The sequence below is a fragment of the Triturus cristatus genome, chromosome 9, assembly GCF_964204655.1.
Source record: "Triturus cristatus chromosome 9, aTriCri1.1, whole genome shotgun sequence".
Lineage (NCBI taxonomy): Eukaryota > Metazoa > Chordata > Amphibia > Caudata > Salamandridae > Triturus > Triturus cristatus.
The window spans coordinates 1,030,407,130-1,030,423,770 of NC_140592.1; the positions used below are offsets into that span (position 1 = coordinate 1,030,407,130).

At 47.5% G+C, this 16,641-nt stretch overlaps 1 protein-coding gene and 2 long non-coding RNA genes across 3 annotated transcripts in view; 1 reads left to right on the plus strand and 2 right to left on the minus strand.

Annotated features, from left to right (window-relative positions):
- LOC146799276 (acetyl-coenzyme A synthetase 2-like, mitochondrial) overlaps window positions 1–14,784 on the minus strand; it is a 172,445-nt gene extending 157,661 nt beyond the window's left edge. Inside the window, exon 1 of the mRNA XM_085626771.1 lies at window positions 13,191–14,784. Coding sequence (XP_085482897.1) covers window positions 13,191–13,503 — 313 coding nt within the window. The 5' untranslated portion in view covers window positions 13,504–14,784. The remainder of the gene's footprint in view (window positions 1–13,190) is intronic.
- LOC146799277 (uncharacterized) lies at window positions 8,232–9,031 on the minus strand. Its single transcript, XR_014969254.1, has 3 exons — window positions 8,940–9,031; window positions 8,742–8,856; window positions 8,232–8,322 (listed from the first exon to the last, which is right to left on the minus strand). It is a non-coding gene; the product is annotated as an uncharacterized LOC146799277 (long non-coding RNA).
- LOC146799278 (uncharacterized) lies at window positions 11,353–12,697 on the plus strand. Its single transcript, XR_014968880.1, has 4 exons — window positions 11,353–11,427; window positions 11,572–11,679; window positions 11,763–11,877; window positions 12,297–12,697. It is a non-coding gene; the product is annotated as an uncharacterized LOC146799278 (long non-coding RNA).
- Window positions 14,785–16,641: the final 1,857 nt, after the last annotated feature.

Consider the following 16,641-nt stretch of genomic DNA (forward strand, 5'->3'; position numbering starts at 1 on the left):
CTTCCTCCGGCGGTGGCTTTGCGGATGCGGGGTACGGCTGCCAGGGCTTGTCCGGTCGAGCGTAGGGTGCGCGGAGGAGTGTGGAAGGAGACGCGGTGGTTGATGAGTTTTGGTCCGAGGTTGTGCAGGGCTTTGTGTGCGTGGGTGAGGAGTCTGAAGGTGATCCTCTTGTTGACTGGGAGCCAGTGAAGTTTCTTCAGGTGTCCGGAGATGTGGTGGTGGCGGGGTATGTTCAGGATGAGTCGTGCGGCAGCGTTCTGGATTCGTTGCAGTTTCCTCTGCAGCATGATGGTGATGCCGGTGTACAGAGTGTTCCCATAGTCCAAGCGACTGGTGACGAGGGCGTGGGTGACGGTCTTCCTGGTGTCGGTGGGGATCCAGCGGAAGATCTTGCGGAGCATGCGGAGGGTGTTGAAGCATGCCGAGGTCACCGAGTTGACCTGTCTGGTCATGGAGAGGGATGAGTCCAGGATGAAGCCGAGGTTGCGTGCGTGGTCGGTGGGTTGGGGAGTGCTGCCCAGGGCGGGAGGCCACCAGGAGTCGTCCCAGGCGGAGGGTGTAGGGCCGAGTATAAGGACCTCCGTCTTCTTCGTGTTCAGCTTAAGCCGGCTGTCTGTCATCCAGTCCGCTACTTCCTTCATGCCTTCGTGTAGTCTGGTTCTAGCTGAGGTGGGGTAGTTGGTGAGGGATAAGATGAGCTGGGTGTCGTCGGCGTAGGATATGAGGTCGAGTCCGTGTTTTCGTGCGATGTTCGCCAGGGGGGTCATGTAGATGTTGAAGAGGGTGGGGCTGAGGGAGGATCCTTGGGGGACGCCGCAGATGATCTGTGGCTGTGGATCTGAAGGGGGGGAGGCGGACTCTCTGGGTTCTTCCGGAGAGGAAGGAGATGATCCATTCCAGGGCCTTGCCTCTGATGCCGGCGTTGCTGAGGCGACGTATCAGGGTATGGTGGCATACCGTGTCGAAGGCTGCAGAGAGGTCCAGGAGTATGAGGGCCACGGTTTCTCCTTTGTCGGCCAGGGATCTGATGTCGTCCGTGGCTGCGATGAGGGCGGTCTCGGTGCTGTGGTTAGCTCTGAAGCCGAACTGTGAGGGGTCGAGTGAGTCGTTGATTTCCAGGGCAGTGGTGAGTTGAGCATTGACGATTTTCTCAATCACTTGGGCGGGGAACGGTAGGAGCGAGATGGGCCGGAAGTTTTTGAGTTTGGTGGGGTCTGCTGTTGGTTTCTTTAGGAGGGCGTTGTGTTCGGCGTGTTTCCATTTCTCCGAGAAGGTGGCGGTGGTGAAAGACGCGTTGATGATGTCTCGGAGGTGGGTTGCGATGATGTTGTCGGCTTTGTTGAAGATGTGGTGCGGGCAGGGGTCGGATGGTGATCCTGAGTGGATGGAGTTCATGATACGGGTGGTTTCCTCGGTGGTGGTTGGGTTCCAGGTGAGGATGGTGGTGTTGTCGGTGGCGGGTTCCAGTGGTGGGTTCGTGTTGGTTGTGGTGAAGCTGTTGTAGATGTCGGTGATCTTGTGGTGGAAGACGGCTGCGAGGGAGACGCAGAGGTCCTGTGAGGGAGGGATGGAGTTGTTTTCTGCGTCGGGTTGGAGAGTTCTTTGACGATGCCAAATAGTTCCTTGCTGTTGTGGGCGTTGTTGTCTAGTCTGTTCTGGAAGGCTGATTTTCGTGCGGCGCGGAGGCGTTGGTGGTGTTGGCGGGTGGCGTTCTTGAGAGCAGACATGTTCTCCTCGGTCTGGTTGAGGCGCCAAGTCTTTTCGAGGGTGCGGCATTCTTTTTTGGAGTCCTTGAGGTCGGGGGTGAACCAGGAGTTTTTCTTGTGGTTGTTGGTGTTTGCTTGGGTGTTCAGGGGGGCCAGGAGGTTGGCGCAGTCGGAGATCCAGCTCGTGAGGTTGTTGGTGGCTTCGTTGGGGTCTGTGGTGCTGGTGGGTTGCTTCTGAGAGAGGGTCGATGTGAGTTGTTCCGTGGTGATTCGATTCCACTGTCTTCTTGGTGGTTGCTGGGTGTGGTGGTGCACGGTGGTCTTCTTGAAGCTGAAGTGGACACAGCTGTGGTCCGACCAGGCGAGTTCGGTGGTGTGGCTGAAAGAGATGTGTTTGCTGGAGGAGAAGATGGGGTCGAGCGTGTGTCCGGCGTAGTGGGTGGGGGTGTTGACTAGCTGTTTCAGTCCCAGGTTGGCGAGGTTGTCCAGTAAGGCGGTGGTGTTGTTGTCGGTGTGGTTCTCCAGGTGGAAGTTGAGGTCCCCTAGGAGGATGTAGTCGGTGGACGGGAGTGCGTGTGGGCTGACGAAGTCTGCGATGTCTTCGCTGAACTTAGTGCGTGGTCCTGGTGGTCTGTACATGAGGGTGCCTCTGAGGGTGGTCTTGGGGTCGCTGTGGATCGCGAAATGGAGGTGTTCGGCGTCGGGGAGTGAGTTGTCGACGTGGGTCGAGATGCGGATGGAGCTTTTGTGTGCGATGGCGATGCCTCCTCCGGTGCAGTTGGTGCGGTCTTTCCGGATGATTTTGTAGCCGTCGGGGATGGCTATGGCGATGTCGGGTGTCGAGGAGGGGTTCATCCAGGTCTCTGTGAGGAAGGCGATGTCCGGGTTTGTTGAGTCGATGAGGTTCCATAGTTCGATGGCATGCCTGTGGACGGATCGGGTGTTGATCAGGATGCAGTCGAGGTTGTTTCCGGGGGAGTCGTTCTTGTCGGGTGCGATGTGTGTTCGTAGGCAGGTAAAGCGGCAGTTGCGGCAGGTGAAGGATCCGTGGGTCCGCTTCGGGGTAGCGCGGTAGCAGCCGGGCGTGCGGCCGGGGTTGAGGGCGGTGAGGGTGGTGGTGTCGTAGGTCAGGCGGGGGTGGCGGATGGGGTGGGGGTCGTGAGGACCAGGGGGACGGGTGCTGGGCGCGGTCCAGGCGCGGACGGGCACAGACAGGCTTGCCTTAGGCGCGCCTTCGGCGCGCAAGCGGCACGCCCGCTGCGCGGCCTCGCAGCGGCCGCCATATATGGGGTAGCCGGGGAGGGGGGGTCAGCTGGGAGGCGGGAGGGTAGGTGGGCCAATGGGATTACGCTTGAGGAGCGCAAAAACGGCGGGAAAAGCGGGAGGCGGGCGGCGGGAAAAACGAGGAAAAAACGGCTTTGGGAAGGTGGCGAGAAAACAGGGGAAGAAGCGATGCGGACGACGAGAAAGGCGGGAAAAGGACGAGAAAAAAGGCGGAGAAAAACAAGCACAACGAGCAGGGGCACCGGGCGCACAAGGGGGGGCCACACACTCGGGGATACAGAAAAAAGGTGGAATTACATTCAACCAGGCAGTCTCTGAGGCAGGCACTCGAGGGTACAAAATAGAAGGAGGGAACCGGGCACTCTGGGGCCTCGCACTTGGGGAACAAGGAGAGAAGTGGGAGCGGCAGTCACGGGGGCACACAGGCAACACTGAGGCAGGCAAGCACTGGTGGCGCTGCGGAGGCGGGGGAGCGGCCTACCCTAAGGTCAAGGGTCGCTATCATACCCTTATAAAGAAAACCCATGCTGTGTGTTACAACGATAGAATAGAGCAAGCAGATAGTTCTCCCAAAGAGCTGTTCTCCATCCTCAAAGTTTTATCCTCCTTAGAGAGAACCGTGGCTCCTGCCACTAGTTCTTCAGAGTCATGCAACCAGATTGCCGACTTTTTTGCCTCGGAGGTATCCAAATATATGACTCCTTTCTTCAAGAGGCCTGTAATGGCACACTTCTACAACCCGAGAGTATCTTGGCAGTCGAGGGTAATCCCCTCTCTGAGTTCTCCCCTCCAACGTTGGAAGATATAAGAGGCATAGCTTTAAACATGAAATCTGGCTCCCAAGTGGATCCAGGCCCGCCTAAAATCATCAGGGAAGGTCTGGATATAATATTGCCTTATACACAGCAACTCCTGGAGCTCTCTTTCAGCTGTGGGGAGGTCCTGTGTAAGTGGAAAGAGGCAAATGTCCTCCCCTTAAAGAAAAAAACCCTCTACTGATCCGTGCTTATTGGATAGCCTGTGCCCTATTTCACTCCTGCCCTACTTCTCTGAAATAGCAGAGATGGCAGTGAACTCGCAATTGGTTGCACACATTAATCGGCACAACCTCTGCCATCCCACGCAATCAGGATTGAGAGCCACGTACTCTACGAAGCCAGCACTCCTTCTCGCCACGGAGACACTACGTAGGCGTGCGGATGAAGGTCATACTATAGCGCTGCTCTTACTTGACCTTAGCACAGCCTTCGGCACGGTATTTCACAGACTGCTCTTGCAGCGTCTGAAGGCTTGTGGGCTTGAGGGAGCAGCCCTAAAATGGATGTCCTCCTTCCTCCAGGATCGCAGCTTCCAAGTAGCGCAGCGTTCATCCATTTCTAAATGCATGCCACTCTTGCAAGGGTCCCACAAGGGTCATTTTGAGCCCAACTCTTTTTAATATTTACATCGGACCCCTGGCTGAGACTGTGGAAAGACACAATGGTACCATCGTGTCTTATGCAGACAACACACAGCTTATTGTCACACTGTCCCAGAATTCGGAAGTTGCAGCTACCCAGTTCTCCTCTTGCCTGAGTGACCTCGCTTCCTGGATGTCGAGTAACTGCCTCAAGTTGAACGGCAGTAAAACCGAGGTCCTGGTCGAAGGGAAGTCTCCCTCCATCTGGTCCTCAGCTTGGTAGCCCCAGACTCTGGACCCCTTACCCATTCCAAAGGAGGAAGCCAAAAAATCTAGGAGTCTGGTTGGACCCCAAACTTTCCTTTGAAACTCACACTAGGAAAGTTACAGGGAAATGTTTCAGGATTCTCAAAATGTTGAGACAATCCCTGGACACTCTCCCTGTCTCGGCCAGGAAAACCCTGGTTCATGTTCTTGTAACGTCCCAGCTGGACTATGGAAATGTCCTATATCTTGGATCAGCAAAAAAGTGTCTCCACAGGCTGCAACGTATCCAGAATGCGGCGGCACGCCTGGTTCTTAACTCCTCGTTCTTAAATTACCTAGAAGAGCCTCGTCCTTGAAAGTCCTTGATGCCCTGTACTGGCTACCTATTGAGAAAATAATTATTTTCAAGGCCCTGTGCTTTTGCCATCGGAGTCTACAGTGCAAAGGCCCTAGCTATCTTCACCTTTTCACATCCCTCATCACCCATCCCACCATCGTAAGTCAACGTGCGCCCACCTGGTCAAAGTCCCTGAAGTTTTAAGATCCAGAATGGGTGCGTGCTCGTTAGGCTACCTGGCAGCCAAAAATTGGAACTACCACTCTTTCTCCTAACTGAGCCATCGGAAAATATTTTCCAGAAAAGATTGAAAACCAGGCTCTTTCAGCTGTGAGGTTTGTGTACATCATGACACTGTTCTATAGTACTTCTTTCCTTCCAGCCTCTGTGTAGAGTGTCGTCCAGCGCGGGGACACACCGGTTGGTGTAGCCAGGCGCTTTATAAGTGGTTTTATTCATTATTATTCTGGCAGAAAATGTTGCTGCGAGATGCGTTCTTTATGTTACACTACAATGCGAAGCTCCCTACTCCAAGTCAACAATCATTGACAAAAAGTCAATTGCTCTGGCTTCAATATAGCACAAGCATTGGCAAAGTCAACAGGTCTCGCCTATGCACGAGCTATTGGCTTCGACAATATGTTTTAGCCATGTTGTACACCAGCTTGGCAGCTGTTTAGCATGGATAAATGTTAGTGGCGTAAAAGAGAGTTGGGTGTTGTAAAGTAGAGAACCGTGGAGCAGAGTGGGGGTTATGGAGAGACAAAGTCGTGGAGTGTTGTGGAGTGGTATAGAGTAGAGTTGAGTGGTGTGGAGTGGCATAGTGTTGTGGAGTGTCATGGAGCAGTATAGTGTAATAGAGTGGAAGGGCACAGAGTGGAGTAGAGTTGAGTGTTGTAGAGTGGAGTAGAATGTCAGAGTAGAGCAGATTGTCGTACAGCGTTGTGGAGTGGTGTAGAGCAAAGTGTGAGTGGTTAGAGGGTAATGCATAGAGTGGCATAGAGTGTTGTTGAGTAGAGTGGAGTAGATTGCTGTACAGTGGAGTGGCATAGAGTTAAGTAGTGTAGTAGAGTGGAATGGCATAGAGTGGCGTAGAGTGAGATGGAGCATCGTAAAGTGGAGTTTCATAGTGTCAGAGTGAGGTGGCACATAGTGGCATGGAGTGGAGTGGCGTAGAGTGGAGTAATGGAGTGGTGTAGAGTACTGGAGTGGAGTAGTGTGTCTCAGAATAGAGTGGAGTAAAATGGCATAGAGTGACATAGAGGGAGTTTCGTAGAGTGGAGTAGTGTCATAGAGTGGACTAGAGTGTTGTAGAGTGGAGTGGCATAGAGTGGAGTAGATTAACAGAGTGGAGTAAAGTTAAGAGGAGTAGAGCATCATAGAGTGGAGTATTTTAGAGTGGAATAGATTAGCCTAGAGTGAAGTTGCATAAAGTACAGTGGTGCAGGGTAGAGAGACATATAGTGCAGTGTCTTAGAGTGCATTGGTTTTGGGTAAAATGGTGTAGAGTGCATTGGCGTAGAGTGGAGTAGAGTACAGTGGCGAAGAGCTGAGTGGCGTAGAGTTGTACAGAGTGGAGTGGCGCAGCATAGATTGCAGTGGCATAAAGTCGAGTGGTGTAAGGTGGATTGGCGCAGGGTGGAGTAGAGTGTTGCAGAGTGGAGTCCTGAAGACAGTAGTGGCGTACAGTACAGTGGTGCAGAGTAGAATAGAGTGGCAGAGAGTGAAGTGACATAGTGCGCAATAGTGTAGAGTAGCATAGCGTGCAGTGATGTAGAGTGCAGTGGCGTAAAGTGTTGCAGACTAGAGTATAGTGGCGTACAGTATAGTGGTGCAGAGTAGTTGGCAAGGAGTGCACTGGCGTACAGTGCATTGGTGTTGAGTAAAGTAGTGTACAGTACATTGGGTAGAGTGCAGTGGTTTAGAGTATGGTGCCACAGAGCACAGTGGCATAGAGAAGAGTGATGCAGAGTGGCGTAGCATAGAGTACAGTAGTGTAGAGTAGATTGTTTCAGAGTAGAGTGAAGCGGCCTACAGTGGAGTGGTGCAGGGTAAAATGGAGTGATGCAGCGTAGCGTGGAGTGGCATAGAAAGAAGTGGCGTAGAGTGGAGTGGTGCACAGTAGAATAGAGTGGTGTAGAGTGCAGTGGCATGGAGTAGAGTGGTGCAGTAACAGAGTCCAATGGCACAGAGTAGGGTGGCAGAGGGTTTAGTGGTGGAGAGTGCAGTGCTGCAGAGTAGAGTGCCGTAGAGTGCAGTTGTGGCTTAGAGGGCAGCAAAGTAAAGCGGTGCAGAGTAAAATGGCGTAGAGTACAGTGATGCACAGTAGAATAGAGTGGCTTAGTGTGCAGTGGCTTAGAGTGCAGTGGCATAGAGTAGAGTCAGGCATAGTAGTGTATAATGGTATACAGTGCAGTGGCATAGAGTGTATTGATTTTGGTTAAACTGGTTTAGAGTGCATTGGCATAGAGTGCAGTAGCATTGAGAGGAGTGGCGTAGAGTGGAAAAGTGCAGAGTGGAATACAGTGGCGTAGAATGTAGTGGCATAGAGTAGATTGTGTCAGAGTAGAGTGAAGTGGTATAGAGTGCAGTGGCATAGAATAGAGTGGCGCTGAGTGCAGTGGTGAAGAGTAGATTAGAGCAGAGACGTTTTAAAGCATGGGCAAAGTAGGCAATTGCCCAGCTCCCCACCCCTCGTGGAAAGTGAACTTTTGCTATATTTGGCCTCGGTCTGTTCAATTTCTCTCACTCTGTCTACATCTACTTCTGTATCTCTACTCAGTGTAATTTTAAGGATTTTTTTAGTCCGAAGCAACACATGTTGTAACTGTTGTTTGTAATTATCTTAAAATTGCAAATATCAACAAGGCAATCCCAATGCGACTACACAATGGTACACTACTATTACACAGTATCACACACATATGATTGAATTCCAAAGTTATATCACATTTATTAAAAAAGGTTTACATATATCACAGTAAAAATCAATCCTCAGTTGTTACAACGCATTTTTAAAACCACTTCATTTGAACATTTATGCAATACATTTACAAATCAAAAATACATAACACAAACTGTTATGAGCCCGCATAACAGAAAACATAAACAGACAATTAACTTTGTCATTAGTAGCACATCCTATATGACCATAAATTTAACTCCGTAGTTTGGGATATATACAACCCACTTCTATCTCCAATTCTCTACGGCGGTCCCTTGGATTATGTGTATCACTTGCGTCGACGCGTTTCGATGGTTTTTACTTTATAGAGCCATCTTTATCAAGACAATTCATAGGCTTTTATTGATACCGGCTCGATTTGAACCTATAAAGACATAAGTACTATTAGTGAACTTAATGAAAGTTCTACTAGCAGAGACATAAGATACTACCGCAGTATTAGTAGGTATTTAACTGATTGTCTTATATTGCTTAATACCCTTACCTGCATCACATTAAACAAATGGTTACATAATGTTGTCGAAGGTACTCCCCACAGTATTGGTTACCTCATGGACAGCTCTCTGATATATTTATCTAATCTATTTAAACAAACCCATTGGACACCCTGCATAATCCCAACATGTTAGGTACATGTCTGTGTTGTTCGTGCTAATAAATCTACATAGTGCCTTATGTGGGGCATATCGGCTGAAAGTTGTTTTATGTGTCTACTTAGCCTACACCTGTTTCCAAAACGGCTATCCCCCATATTGTGCACCAATAGAGATATCTACTCCTCACCTTCATAAGTCTTTTCCTGGGCTTTGAGCACACTTCGTGTGACTGTTGTTAACGTTGGTCTTTTAAGGGCTCAATATTTTTATTTGAATTGGCCGGGGTGCACGAACACTCGTTGCTACAAAATAACATAACGGCATGACGTTATTATTATGGTGGCTCATATTTAGTCTTAACAGGCCGCATTGAAAAAATGCTTACCGTTACTTTCGACACGCTAGTGAAGCTGTGACCGAAAAGCGCATATTGCTTGATAAATAAAGTCAAAGGCGACGGGGGTCCATTCACATCACCCTTGTATGGCGTCACCTATTGCATCAATATATAAATGAAAAAAGAGCCAGTTTTAGCGCGGAACCGAACTGTTCTCGCTAGTAACTCCCCGTATTACTATTATGTTATGGCAGTATCGCCTCGCTTAATCCCTGTGTCTAGCGTGTTACCAAATCTCACCTTGCGGCTTGTTGATTAATCCGCCGGTCTGGTAGTCTTCCTGCTACGTCTATTCTGTTACTATCTGACTTGTTCGCCTATTTGTTGAAATGACTCAACTCTCGTTATTGGCTCGATTTATCACGTGTCGCCACCCACGTGTGATTACTCTATCGCATATCCAAGTACGTGGGTTCTGATTGGTTTCTAACCACGATCTCTATTAAAGTAACTTCTTATGTGTTTTAATTAATAAAAATTATATATATGTGAGAGGCGTATATTTACCGCGTATTATAAAATACTGAATAAGCTCGCAGGCGTATAATTTATATGTATTGCAATATTGCTATTTGTGGAAAACTTTCCTAATGAAACCCCTGTTTGTCATTGTGGACTATATGCAAGTGAAATACAACTTTATTGTTCACATCTCCGACTTACAAGTTATCCTTATGGCTCCTAATTACATTCCATAACATATTTAAAATGGTACGGCAATGCAAGTGTGTATTAAAATGTCAGATTGATAACACATCAAGTGGGGAAACAGTGTTGTCATCATCATTGTCATTAAAATTCATACATAACATCGTCTGGTACACATGCCGAATTAGAACCGTTACGGACATATCTCTTCAAATACCACACAATTACCCAAAATGTCAAATTCATCAGGTATATACAGTAAATATCGTCATACAGCAAACTTCATCTAAGGGAGATACAATCCTGGTACATCAAAAAATATGCTCTCCACAGGTTTTATACATCTCATCATTATATTTATGTGGAAATTATGCTCATCCAGTCTTCTTTAGAATTGAGTCCCCTATCTACTGTATTTAAATAGCAGATATGCCACTGCTCCCTCTTTTTCCTGATGGTATTAGGATCGCCCCCTCTTCTGTTAACAAATATTTTCTCCAAAATAAACCATTGAAACTGATCACAAGTATGGTTCATTTTATTAAAATGGTCAGTCAAGGGGGCGTTTTCTTTTTTGGTTTGTATCTCATGTTTACAAACTACACTCACTGGAGATAAAGCTAAGGGCAACTACAGATGTGGGACATGCTCCATCTGTCCTCTATGTTTAGAAGCCAAAAGTGTGACGTACAACAACCAAAAAATCTGGGCTAAAGGTCTAAATAATTGCCGTAGTAAGAATGTTGTTTATTTGTTGATCTGTCCGTGTGGTCTCGGGTACGTAGGTGAAACTAGCAGGGAGCTACGTATCCGCATTTTAGAACACAAATCGGCAATTAAAACCAAAAAAGAAAACGCCCCCTTGACTGACCATTTTAATAAAATGAACCATACGTGTGATCAGTTTCAATGGTTTATTTTGGAGAAAATATTTGTTAACAGAAGAGGAGGCGATCCTAATACCATCAGGAAAAAGAGGGAGCAGTGGCATATCTGCTATTTAAATACAGTAGATAGGGGACTCAATTCCAAAGAAGACTGGATGAGCATAATTTCCACATAAATATAATGATGAGATGTATAAAACCTGTGGAGAGCATATTTTTTGATGTACCAGGATTGTATCTCCCTTAGATGAAGTTTGCTGTATGACGATATTTACTGTATATACCTGATGAATTTGACATTTTGGGTAATTGTGTGGTATTTGAAGAGATATGTCCGTAACGGTTCTAAGTCGGCATGTGTACCAGACGATGTTATGTATGAATTTTAATGACAATGATGATGACAACAGTGTTTCCCCACTTGATGTGTTATCAATCTGACATTTTAATACACACTTGCATTGCCGTACCATTTTAAATATGTTATGGAATGTAATTAGGAGCCATAAGGATAACTTGTAAGTCGGAGATGTGAACAATAAAGTTGTATTTCACTTGCATATAGTCCACAATGACAAACAGGGGTTTCATTAGGAAAGTTTTCCACAAATAGCAATATTGCAATACATATAAATTATACGCCTGCGAGCTTATACAGTATTTTATAATACGCGGTAAATATACGCCTCTCACATATATATAATTTTTATTAATTAAAACACATAAGAAGTTACTTTAATAGAGATCGTGGTTAGAAACCAATCAGAACCCACGTACTTGGATATGCGATAGAGTAATCACACGTGGGTGGCGACACGTGATAAATCGAGCCAATAACGAGAGTTGAGTCATTTCAACAAATAGGCGAACAAGTCAGATAGTAACAGAAAAGACGTAGCAGGAAGACTACCAGACCGGCGGATTAATCAACAAGCCGCAAGGTGAGATTTGGTAACACGCTAGACACAGGGATTAAGCGAGGCGATACTGCCATAACATAATAGTAATACGGGGAGTTACTAGCGAGAACAGTTCGGTTCCGCGCTAAAACTGGCTCTTTTTTCATTTATATATTGATGCAATAGGTGACGCCATACAAGGGTGATGTGAATGGACCCCCGTCACCTTTGACTTTATTTATCAAGCAATACGCGCTTTTCGGTCACAGCTTCACTAGCGTGTCGAAAGTAACGGTAAGCATTTTTTCAATGCGGCCTGTTAAGACTAAATATGAGCCACCATAATAATAACGTCATACCGTTATGTTATTTTGTAGCAACGAGTGTTCGTGCACCCCGGCCAATTCAAATAAAAATATTGAGCCCTTAAAAGACCAACGTTAACAACAGTCACACGAAGTGTGCTCAAAGCCCAGGAAAAGACTTATGAAGGTGAGGAGTAGATATCTCTATTGGTGCACAATATGGGGGATAGCCGTTTTGGAAACAGGTGTAGGCTAAGTAGACACATAAAACAACTTTCAGCCGATATGCCCCACATAAGGCACTATGTAGATTTATTAGCACGAACAACACAGACATGTACCTAACATGTTGGGATTATGCAGGGTGTCCAATGGGTTTGTTTAAATAGATTAGATAAATATATCAGAGAGCTGTCCATGAGGTAACCAATACTGTGGGGAGTACCTTCGACAACATTATGTAACCATTTGTTTAATGTGATGCAGGTAAGGGTATTAAGCAATATAAGACAATCAGTTAAATACCTACTAATACTGCGGTAGGATCTTATGTCTCTGCTAGTAGAACTTTCATTAAGTTCACTAATAGTACTTATGTCTTTATAGGTTCAAATCGAGCCGGTATCAATAAAAGCCTATGAATTGTCTTGATAAAGATGGCTCTATAAAGTAAAAACCATCGAAACGCGTCAACGCAAGTGATACACATAATCCAAGGGACCGCCGTAGAGAATTGGAGATAGAAGTGGGTTGTATATATCCCAAACTACGGAGTTAAATTTATGGTCATATAGGATGTGCTACTAATGACAAAGTTTATTGTCTGTTTATGTTTTCTGTTATGCGGGCTCATAACAGTTTGTGTTATGTATTTTTGATTTGTAAATGTATTGCATAAATGTTCAAATGAAGTGGTTTTAAAAATGCGTTGTAACAACTGAGGATTGATTTTTACTGTGATATATGTAAACCTTTTTTAATAAATGTGATATAACTTTGGAATTCAATCATATGTGTGTGATACTGTGTAATAGTAGTGTACCATTGTGTAGTCGCATTGGGATTGCCTTGTTGATATTTGTAATTGGTACCCCTTTCCCTTCATTATATGAGGGGTCGCTCTCAGTTCAATATACACATTATCTTAAAATTGAACATAGAATTGTTTGGCATTATGCAGGCTTGAATTAGCAGGGAATTGGTAATACAATTCTAATATGTTCCCTGCAAGGGCCCCCAAAATAAGTCTTGCCCAGTGCCCACTGTAAGCACTGTCTTTGTACGGGGTACGAATGAAGATTCCCACAATGCAAACCTAGCTTCAAAGCAGCAAAGTGAATTACAAAGGTGGGGATTTTAAATTCCCCCCAAACCTCCAATGCATTCAGTCTTCACAATCCTTCCTTATAAATAATCCTTCCTTTGTCCTTCTAACAGTCAGTACCCTCCCCCACCCCTGTCACACCCCTATAATTGAGTAGCCAGGGCTTCACCGCTTACCTGACACATTCAGCTGCCCCCCTGGGAACCATTTCACCTGGCCCCCGCTAAAGTCCCCCTCCTGTACAGTCTGGAAAGGGTGTAGCCACATCAGCCGGCTCCTGGCTAGGGCCCCCCAAAATGTCCCGGCCTTCTCCACCGACATCCTGTACAGACTCAGGGGGTCCACCACTTCCGGGAAGGAGGCCGCCTCGGGCATGTATGCAGTGATGGAACCCCCGCTCCAGGCACGGATGGTTCCAGCATATAAGGCCCCCCCGGAGCCTCGAGGAAGGGCTCGGAGGCAGCGAACCCCCAGCTTTATCAGAGCCATGATGACTCAGTGAGCCCCGAAAGGACCTCGGCAAAGCAGGTGTTAACGGTCCCGTGCAATTTCTTGGCGTCACACCATAAGCTGTCTCATATTGGGAGAGTCAGCTCAGGAGCTGTCTCGTGCCGGGAGCAGAGTGCCTTCTTGCCCACTATGTGAATGAAGCAAGAAGTCTCACTCACAGCGTGTGCTCTCACACTTTGAGTGCCAGGGGTTCGTACTCTCACATTCAAGAGTCAGGAGTTCTCTCACACTGTGAGAGTCAGGGGCTCCCTCGCACTATTAGTGGAGCTCGCTCACACTCACAATATCGGGGGTTCTCTCACACTGTGAGAGTGAGGGTCTCCCTCTCACTGCGAGTGTCAGGCCAGCGCGGGAGGGTTTGTATCAAACTCTCTTCTCCCGATTGATCAAAGTGCCCATGTGGGGTGTTGCCGCAGCGTCCTGTGGCTGTCTCTTTGGATGCAGGTGGGTGTCTCTTTAAAATCGTGAAAGTAATAGCTTGGTGAAGTTAGGCAGGCACGGTGAGCTGACGTCTCTCTACAGCTGGCAGTTCGATCAGTGATGGCGCTTGAGTGAGTGGCGCTGCGCAGATTTACGCTATCCCTCGATAGTGAGGCTCTCTCTGACGGTGGATGTCCCTTTCCAGTTGTAGGCGGCTAGTCACGGGGTGTCTCTGTCATGTGGCTGTCCGCCTCTCGCAGTAGGCGTAGTCTCTGTACAGCTGTGAGTGGCGGATCTCTGGCGGTGGCTGTCTCCGTACAACTGTATGTCGCCTGTCTCTGGAAGCGAGTGTCTCTGTGCAGCTGTAAGTCGCCTGTCTCTGGAAGTGAGCGTCTCTGCACAGCTATAGGTTGTCCGTCTCTCGCAGTGGGTGTCTAGTCTCCGTATAGTGGTAGGTGGCGCGTCTCTGGCAGTCTGTACAGCTGCAAGTCGCCCGTTTCTAGCAGTGCGTGTCTCCGTACAGTTGTCGGTCTCGTGTCTCTGGTGATCAGTCTACAGCGCGCTAATCGTCTTGCCGTAGCTGCATGTTTATTTTGCGGCGGGGTTGTGCTGTCTCTGCCAGTCTGCTCTCTCTCTTCAGTGTATGCCTGCTGTCTCGGCTGGTCGTCCATGTGCTTCTCTTCCTTACCTACCGCCCCTCCCCCGGGCCCCTGCGGGCTGTAACCTAACCCCTGGGAGGCGCCGAGCAACATTTTGGCGGCCACCCCGAGCCTTGTATCAGATCCCAGCGAGTTTCTGTGAGTTACATCGAGTGAAATGCAATCTCCAGGGAAGGTGCAGGAAGAGGCTGGCGCAGAAACCTGCGGAGAGACGCGCGGGTTGCCGTTTGGAGAGGAGAGGGGTGTGGCGCTCGGGAGGGGTGTTGTAAGATGATTCTCTGGCCACAAGCTGCTTTTATAGTTTCTGATTTATTAAGTAGGTGTAATTATAAAGCATTAAGACCTGAATGTGTATTCCCGAGGGGGGCGGAGCGTTCTCAGCAACTGCCAACGCTGCCTCCGTCAGAACGGAGCACCCAGTTAAACATCGTCATAATGGAACATAGCGCGCAACAGCCATCTCGCGCTGTTGTTCCAGGAGAACACTACCGAACTACAAAAAACTCAATAGAACAGGTGTGTGCTGAGAAGCTTGCATAAAGAAGTGTGGGTGCGTTTGTGTGTGTACATTGGTAGCTGCAGTTAATGCGTGTGCAGGGTTTAAATAGGATGAAAAAACGGGTGGGGCTCTCAAATGGGCGTGGCCAGTGTAATTAAGGGCGTGGCTTAAAACATGAAAGTTAAAAATCTGTGTTTAGCATAGTGTTTCAGCCCGACTTGTAATTTGCTGTTTCTGTTAGTGCATCCAGATATATGATACAAGTCACATCATACCTACAACAAGTCAGGACTATTGGCTTTGTCCATTGTTGCTTGTTGCATAAGATAAATAAGCAGCAACTGTGACTTGTATATAATATTGAAAAAGCTAACACTTACAGCCCTGGTGATACCACGACAATGCTGCTGCTCCTGAGTTTCAAAAAGAGAAGGGAAATCCAGAGAGAAAATTACTCTCTTTAAAGGATTTCCCTTCCCCTACAACGTTCAACTGGCATGACGTCATGAAGAGAATTTTAACTAAAACAGTTCTTTTCTTTCCTGTTCACATGATTGCAATGATTTTAGGTAATTGTGCAATAAAATGTCTCAATCTAATCAGATTTGGAGAGAAGTTGTTAAACTCGATTATTTTGCCACAGGTTCAATGAGCAATGAATGCGAAGATTAATGTGTGCATTTTTGAAAGGCTGTGTTCTTAGCTTTAGAAGGTGCCGTCATGTGGCCACGTGGTGGTGAGGTTGTGACTCGTTCCTTTCGCACGCGTCACGATGAGTTAGATGCTCCTGGACGGACGGTGAAGCCTGCCAGTAAACAAGGACATATTTTGTAACCTTTCGTCCTTAGTCGTCTAGTATATCAGACGTGGCCGCTGCACCTGTGCTGTCTGCCTGGGCAGCTGAGAATGTAAAGAGATGTAAACTTCCGCTCAGCGCTCTGAAGCGGCATCCTTGCGGTGTAGGTACTATGTGGCAGGCCACAAATAAACAAAGTTTACCACCCATGCGCTTAAACGCGAGTGTGTTTGTTACTGGCAATTCACACGACGTCGCAACATTTTCACTTTCAGTCTTCAGGGCTGCAACAAGAAACAGTAACGTTGAGAAACTAATAGAATGTCTAGACACTCGCTACATTAATGTATTTATAAGTAAAAATCAGGTGTGTGAAATAAAGTTGGATTGGGTGACATGCTGTGAGATACTGATTTTCTGTTGCCATGCTCAGAGCACAGCTGGGGGGGGGGAGGTGGCGGTTCATGCAGATCCTGGGGTCTGCCCAGCCACTGGCATGCGGCTCCAGAGAGAGGCATTAGGGGAAAGCGAGCATTTTGTTATCAAAGGTCAATCATCATGTCACATGCCTAACTGTCTTCAGAGGCGGTACTCGAAGCAAGGGAGATGCCCATAGTTAGCTATGGAAAGTAACCCTGCTGCGTGCAGGGAGTGTCTTCTGAGTTGAGCACTTTGAGAAAGACTCGGTTACCCAAGGCTAATGGACAGCGAGTCCAGGGCAGAATCGTGTAACTTGCCTCAAT